Source organism: Alosa alosa, chromosome 6 (genome assembly GCF_017589495.1).
Source record: "Alosa alosa isolate M-15738 ecotype Scorff River chromosome 6, AALO_Geno_1.1, whole genome shotgun sequence".
NCBI lineage: Eukaryota > Metazoa > Chordata > Actinopteri > Clupeiformes > Clupeidae > Alosa > Alosa alosa.
In genome coordinates this window covers 6,340,520-6,348,019 of record NC_063194.1, presented here as the reverse complement: position 1 = coordinate 6,348,019, position 7,500 = coordinate 6,340,520, and the positions used below count along the sequence as shown (strand labels likewise).

Below are 7,500 nucleotides of genomic sequence, written 5' to 3'. Positions count from 1 at the left end.
CTGTCTCCACAGCTCCTTCTATACTTTATCAAATGATTAAATATTGAATGTAAAATAGACAGCTTCCCTGCCGGGCGCAGAGGTCATTTGGCGATTGTCGCATTAATCAAAAGGCCCTTTTTTCTACACACACACACACATACACATACACACACACACACACACACAGACACACACACACACACACACATACACACACACCATTCCATCCTCCCTTGACATGCTCAGGGAGAGGGAAGATATCCCCCACACAACACCACACAACAACCTCGGGGGATGTTTGCTGTGGTAGGACGCAGTGGCCAGGGCCGGACATCAGTGGGCAGGGGTTTGGGACAGGGAAGTCTGGTCCCAAATGACCATTAGGACCTGAGGATCCATCTCCAATCTGGCTTAGACCAGGTCCAGGATCTCTACCGGAATCAGCTGCGATGTGGGTAGTTTCTGGAACCATCTCTGTCTCATCCTATGACCCATCCACCCCACACACACATACACACACACACAAACTCACAACAGCAGGCCTAGTCACCACTCTGTCCAGGGCGAGAATAGAGGAAAGTCGATTTGTCTCTGTTTTTCATTTAGTGTTATTGGAAACAGAACCTCCCCCCACCATCCCTCCACCCATGCCCCCCCCCCCTTCTATCCTTGGCCAATTCACACCCCCACACCCCCCGCAGTAGACAGCCTTGAGATTAGATTTAGCTTTAATACTTCACCATACACGATTCAGACACTGTGGCAGGATCATTGCAGAAGTATCAAGGGAAAGGTGGGATTGTGTTCAACATTAAGACTTAAGAAGAACAAAAAAGAACAGTCTAGACAGCAGCATCGTAAAATATGAGCCACAGTATCATCGGAACTCACAATACACTGCCTCCTGTTCATTGTCTAATGGAGTCGCTCCTGACTGTACCCTGGGCAAAACTGTCTGATTTCATCAAACTGTTGAAAAGAAGGATTATGACTATCTCATTACATTTCATTGAGGTCCGTGAGCTATAGACTTCACAGATTATTTGGCATAGAAGTCCCTTTTTTCAATATCCCTGCCTTTGTTGCCCCAAGAAGAATGCATACTTTACAGTACAGTATTTGCTGCATCTTACTGTGATGACCGCCAAGCATTTTGTGCTCACAAACTGAGTGGTTGAAAAGAGACTGAAGGGTAACTTAATCAGTAGCCTTACACAAGCAGCCATCTCAAATGAAAGAGGCTGGGCTTTTTCTTGTGCTTTATTTAATTATCGGGCTCATTATGAAAAGCCCAAGGAAGTGGCTAAGCCCTTTGAGTCATGCTAGCACGTCTCCTGCCAGCATGCCCTGCCCTTTTGCGAGTGGCAGATAGCAGTTTAATGAGCAACCAGGAAGAGAGAGAGAGAGAGAAAGAAAGAGAGAGAGAGAGAGAGACCCACGGGCAAGGAGGAAGTGCATCATCCCCTTGAGCGTGCAGCCTATAGCTGTGGCCAGACACACCCACCCACACAGCGAGGAGCAGCGAGGCGCGTCGAGGGCCTGAGCTGCATTCTGCGTTGACATCCTGAGTAATTCTCAATCTGCTGAGCAGCCGTGCATGTGGCCTGCCAACTCCTAACCGGCCCTGCCTCTCTCCACTCTCACAAAAGGTAACCGCGTGCTGGGCTATGATGGGTGGGTGGGGTGGGGTGGACCTGGTCATTACTAAGATTAGATTTATTGATCTTGAAACTAGGTATTGATTTTTTTAAATCTGTCTTCGAGCACATGGTCGGTGGTTGGCATACTGGAATTGTTTTGTTTCTGGGGACGTGGGGAATGAACAAGGGTGTGTATGGGTTTGTATGTGTGTGGGGGAGGGGTATTGGAGGTGAATATGTTTTTGTGTTTATTGGTTGATGCCATATCCTGGTTAGCTGGTAGTTGTTAGTGATGTGAATGTGGACTGGTATGTGTGAGGTAACTCGCAAAAAGTAACTCGCATAGCTGTTTGACATGTTTTTTTTTGTCTGGGACTTTGGAAGGCACAACCCTGCTGACACCAACACATAGGAGTGTGGAGAGGCCTGCATTGTGCACAGCAACAATAAGAGCCTTTCGGCCTGTTTCTCAGCAGGACGGTGGGGCCCAAAAGCTGTCAAACACACACACAGACACACACACATACACACACAAACACACACTCACATACACATACAAGCAGACACACCATGCAGAAGCCCATACAAACTCACATTCACAAAAAAGCTACACGGCTCATGCAATATGACTCTCATCACACACATACACACACACACATTCTGGAAACTTACTGTGCAGAAGAAAGGCGAAGGCGAGAGATTTACCTTGCTCTCCACTGCGTTGAAACCTGTCTGAACCTGAGGCCTTGTGTATGTGTGTGTGTGTGTGTGTGTGTGTGTGTGTGTGTGTGTGCGCGTGCGCGTGTGTGTATGTACGTATGTGTGTGTATGTGTGTGTGTGTGCGTGTGTGTGTATGTGTGTGTGTATGTACGTATATGTGTGTGTGTGTGTGTGTGTGTGTGTGTGTGTGTGTGTGTGTGTGTGTGTGTGTGTGTGTGCGTGTGTGTATGTACGTATGTGTGTGTGTGTGTGTGTGAGTGTGTGTGAGGAGTGTGTAACTGTTCACAGCGGGATGGGCACAACTCTGCTCAGGAGATTACATGATACACATACATACATACTCACACACACATACCTGCAGACCTGCATGTGGAACATGTCCCCTCTCCAGTGAAACTGCACAGACACACACACACATACATACACACATACACACACACAACACACCCAGACGGGGGTGGACAGGCTCACTTTGACTGGGCCTGTTTAAACACTTCTGCTTTTAGTTTAGTCTCTTCGATTCTCCACGGGGGGAAAAACACTCTTGGCTTCCTTTTTTGGGGTGTGATGACCGCACTTGTCCACTATTGCGTCTTTCTTTTTTTTTCCAAGCAAAGGATGCTTGCACAAGAAAGCAAGGTTGAGCACAATACCTTAAAAAGCAGTCCAGCAGACCTGGCACGGTGGTTGGAGACCCACTTCCAAATTAGATTTTGCGCTTGCCCACTTGCATCAACTTTCTTGGAGGCATACATCCATAACATCAAAGCAGCCAGACCTGGTCAACCGTCATTGCTGCACTAACTAACCAGTACATCTGGGAACTGCGGAGAGATATCAGCGGGATAGAGAACACACAGCTCCTAAAATACCTCGTCTCCTTGTGAAAGGTCAGATCATTTGTTTTGGGAAGATGCCGCATTGTCTCATTGCAAACGAGACACGTGCTTTACACGCTGTCACTACGGCGTGTCACACTACTAGGCATTCTCTGGAGCCAAGCGGCTTTGGCATGACAAAGCGGCACTGGCGTTATCTGCAAATGAGGGAGTGAGCTGATGGGTGACCTTTAGATATTGTTGCCCCTCATTATGGGAACTGATAGAAATAGTTTGCCGGCGTTATTTTATTGTCATTGCTCATTCACTTTTTCTTTCCCCACTTCCTGCATGATGAGTATGTGGAGTAGATGTGGAGGCAGAGGGAGGGTGCGTGTGTTTGTGTGGGGGGGGTTGAGAGTGGGGGGTTGGTGGTGTGCAATTTTCAAAGAATCACAGCATTTTCTGCTAATGGATTTTATAGGTCAATTACTTATTAGGTTGGTTCTGTTGTCTGTGGGGTGCCTGTGTGTGTGTGTGTGTGTGTGTGTGTGTGTGTGTGTGTGTGTATGTGTGTGTGTGTGTGTGTGTGTGTGTGTGTGTGTTTGTTGGCAGCCCAAAAGCAGCAGCAGTGGTGGCAGCAGCTTCATTCGTGTGTAAATGAGTGTGTGTAAAAGAGTGGATGGAAGGGTCTGGAGTGCTCTGTGTCTGTGTGTGTGTGTGTGTGTGTGTGGGGGGTGTTACTAGTGGGGGGGAGAAGTCCTCTTTTGGATTAGTGGAAGCTTCTTGGCAATCTGCATGTGAATGAACTGGGAGCTGCTTTAACGGTTACCCCTGCTCTCTCACTCACAGAGGGAGAGGGAGAGGGAGAGAGAGGCAGAGTGGGAAAGAGACAGAGAGAGATAGAGAGAGAGAGAGAAGGAAGACTTTAAGTGCATCAGCTCCAGAACCAGCTCTCATGAGTGTGAGAGAGAGAGGATAACATCTCAACAGAAGCTGAGGCAGTTTGAGGAAGGGTTGCTGTGGCTGTGCTCTGGGCCACCCTGTGTTCTTGGCGTGCCTCAGTGTTGGGGGACTAGCAGTGGTGTGGATTGGCTTTTATTCATGAGAGAAGGTAAGGATCTTTTTATTTTTTCTGCTCTCCCCCCTGAGCCTGCATGTGGTAAACTGTGCCTTAGAGTGAACAATGATGGCTGACAGGAATGGTCCACTTCAGTGGTGGGAACGGGGGGAAAGGAGCACACATTCTCTCTTTCTCCCTCTCCCTCCATCCTTCTCTTTATCTGTTCATCTCTCTTTTTTACATCACAGACAGCTATTGCTTTTGTTTTTTGTAAAAGAAAATTATTTCTACAAAGTCTTGTTTTTCTTTCTTGTGATCTGTGGCAGGGGCCAGAACTCGTCCATGCTTTTGTGACAGACACAAACTTTCTGCCATTTTGAATTAGCACTCTAGCTTTGAAGCTTGCCTCATTAGCTCTGCCTATCTGCATGTGAACCTATGCGCATGACATGCTCCCCATGCTCCCAGGGAACAGTTTACCATCCAAATGCTTTGGTGCCCCAACTGAACCTCGGTGCCCCAGACCTCAAACTTCAGTCGGAAGTAGATTAGTCCTTTGAGCAGTGTTTACTCACATGCATGTAGGACCAGGGGAAATATTTATTTTCTTAGCATAAGATAGGGGGATGTATTCCATTCCTCGCTCAAATAAATTAACTTGTCTTTTGCACTTTGCAGTTCCTTGCAGTGTATACTGTATACATAAGATTCATTTTTGGACATGGGAAATTGCATCTACATGCAATTTACTGCAGAAATGCAGTATTATAGGCACAGAACTGCATTGTAAAAACTGTTTTTTTGTCCCATAACTGCAGTTGTTTTTGTAAGGGCTGAAAAGCCTGAGCTTTCATGTCAGCATTAACAGAGCACTGCTAGGAGGTGAGGCACTGCTAGGAGGTGTAATACTCTTTGCCTAATTTGTCTCAATGCCTGGGTTTAGCATGCATGTTGTAATTGGCATTAATGTGGTATCAAGAAGGGGAAGAGAGAGAGTCCTGTTGCCATGCCAAACAAAGCAGCAGAACTTGCATGCGTGTGTGTGTTTGGGTCTCTCTTTCTGAGTGAGAACTGCTGAAAAGAAAGCCTCAGAATAGCATTTAGCTTTGCAGGGGGCCAACTGAATGTGCTAAACGTTGTTAGTGAAAGCATCACCAGTCTTCCCAGTGTACCTCATGCATTATCAAAATTAGCAAAATTTTTTTAATGACATCCAACATTGTCATGTGCAACTAAATGGGATAGGTTAAATGTGTCTGTTGTATTTATGACATGCTTTGTTAACTTCGTAAACCAACCTCTCAAACCCACATTCTAATCATAATGCTTAGACCTGATTAATGACATGGGTAAAAATGACTTCACCCTCGTTTGATGTCAAAAGTCATACCAGCATTAAGCATCGTTCTCACGAGATGCTGTACAGTGTTGCGCAGTAGTTTTAATCACTGATTAGCCATGCTAATAAGTCATTATAAAATGCTTTAATGAGAACAATGACATATCCCCATCTGCACACAATAAAGGACAGTGGCATTAGAGTTGGCAGTTTTCTGAGAGGAGCGTGGTTGACGGATGATTTTTTCCTTTGGGCAGCAATTTTACAACAATGTGAACTGAACACTAAATGCTAAAATGCAAACCACTGCTGAAAATGAACTTTGCACGGGAGCTATGTATCTCTGTGCAATATCAGCTGACTGTAGATAGACAGCATCTCTCTAACTATGGGACATTTTCCCATTACAACTGCTTTGTCAATTTCCAGGCTTCCGGAACATTCCAAGCACTTGTTCTGGGCTTTTCTATTTGCTTTTCTCAAGGCTGTCTTCCCCAGTCCGTCCCTATTAACCAGCTCCCCAATTGTCTGCGAGGGCCAGTGTTTGTCCATATCCATCAGAGAGAAAGACAGACAGACACATTGAGAAAGAGGGGTAGAGAGAGAGAGAGAAAGGAAGGAAGAGTGAAAGAGGGGGGAGGGAGAGAGGATATGATGCATACAAGTTGCCTAAGATGGATGGCTTCACTTTTCTGACGATGACTCAGCATTAGTGATGACTCCTTTTCTCTTCCCTGTAAGGGACAGGACCCTGCCTGGAACTTTATCTTTTTGCAGAAATGGCGCCTGGGCTTCTGGAACCAAGCACAGAGGATGGAGAGGAACAGAAAACCCTCTCTGTCCTCCTGCTCTCAAAACACTGCTGCTTTCGAAGTGAGACAGCCAGCCTGGCCTGGGGATGTGGTTCTGTATGACTCAGAGCCATGAGGCGAGGTTGTGGACTTAGGGTCAGCCAACCACACCAGAGGCTCGCTTGAGCCACTCTGTTGGCTTGGCATCGCTCCCCGACGCCTCCTGTGGCTGCAGGCGGTGCAGCAGGTACATGCCCCCGCCGGAGGAAAGGCACCTAATAGGAACCCGGCGGATTAGTTCTATTTTGGTGGCCACGCAGGGGATATTTATAGTGGATTAAACCCTCTGGACAGGTCAACAGGTCGACTGGCATTATGCCCAGGCTCCATGCTCCTTGACTTGCACTAAACACATGAACTATATGTCAATCCAGCACTCACTAACCAGCCACTAGACCAGACTTAGTCAGCAGATGGAGTCATAAACGGAATTTATGACTGAACTAATGGGCAACAGCTAACTCTTATGTTAGCTCATGTGGCCATATAACAGTTAACTCAAATGTTCATGTTCAGTTATCAGTGTTCAGTTGTCAGCAAAAAGCATAGGTCTTCTAGAAGCTTTCCAAGCCCTTTAGTAGATTTGCACTTGACATGACAGCTAACTCTTATGTTAGCTCATGTGGCCATATAACAGTTAACTCAAATGTTCATGTTCAGTTATCAGTGTTCAGTTGTCAGCAAAAAGCATAGGTCTTCTAGAAGCTTTCCAAGCCCTTTAGTAGATTTGCACTTGACATGACAGAGCTTTGACGGAATGTTTTTGAGACTGATGCCATTATATGAACCATCACAGAAATCATATGACCATATCATTCCTATGATGGTTCATATAATGGTTCATATAATCAATGGAGTTAAGAGTTGATTGGAAAGAAGAGATTAACATGTAAAGAAATGAGGGTACAGAATGCCATTTCAGGAAGCCGGTGAACTAGACAGGTGAAGGGCCTACTTGTGTGTTTCCTGTTCATGAGCCTTGTGGTACTCTGTGGTTGGCTGTCAGGCTGACAGAAACTAGATGAGCAGATTGAGCTGAGGTTTTTGTTTTTCGGGGGTTTTTTTACTCTTCCTCTGGCGCGTCAA

At 46.1% G+C, this 7,500-nt stretch overlaps 1 protein-coding gene across 5 annotated transcripts in view; it reads left to right on the top strand.

The window, feature by feature from the left end:
• Positions 1-7,500, top strand: part of septin12 (septin 12) — an 89,725-nt gene that overhangs the window by 49,550 nt on the left and 32,675 nt on the right. Inside the window, exon 1 of one of the 5 annotated variants that reach the window (XM_048246402.1) lies at positions 1,525-1,631. The exons of 2 other annotated variants lie outside the window; for them this stretch is intronic. Coding sequence is in view for 1 of the 3 variants with exons in the window: in XM_048246401.1 (XP_048102358.1) it covers positions 4,266-4,275 (10 nt within the window). In the remaining 2 variants the exon portion in view is untranslated. Of the gene's footprint in view, positions 1-1,524; positions 1,632-3,028; positions 3,234-4,001; positions 4,276-7,500 lie in introns of those variants that run through there. 2 more of the 5 variants (XM_048246404.1, XM_048246401.1) reach the window with 2 other exon arrangements.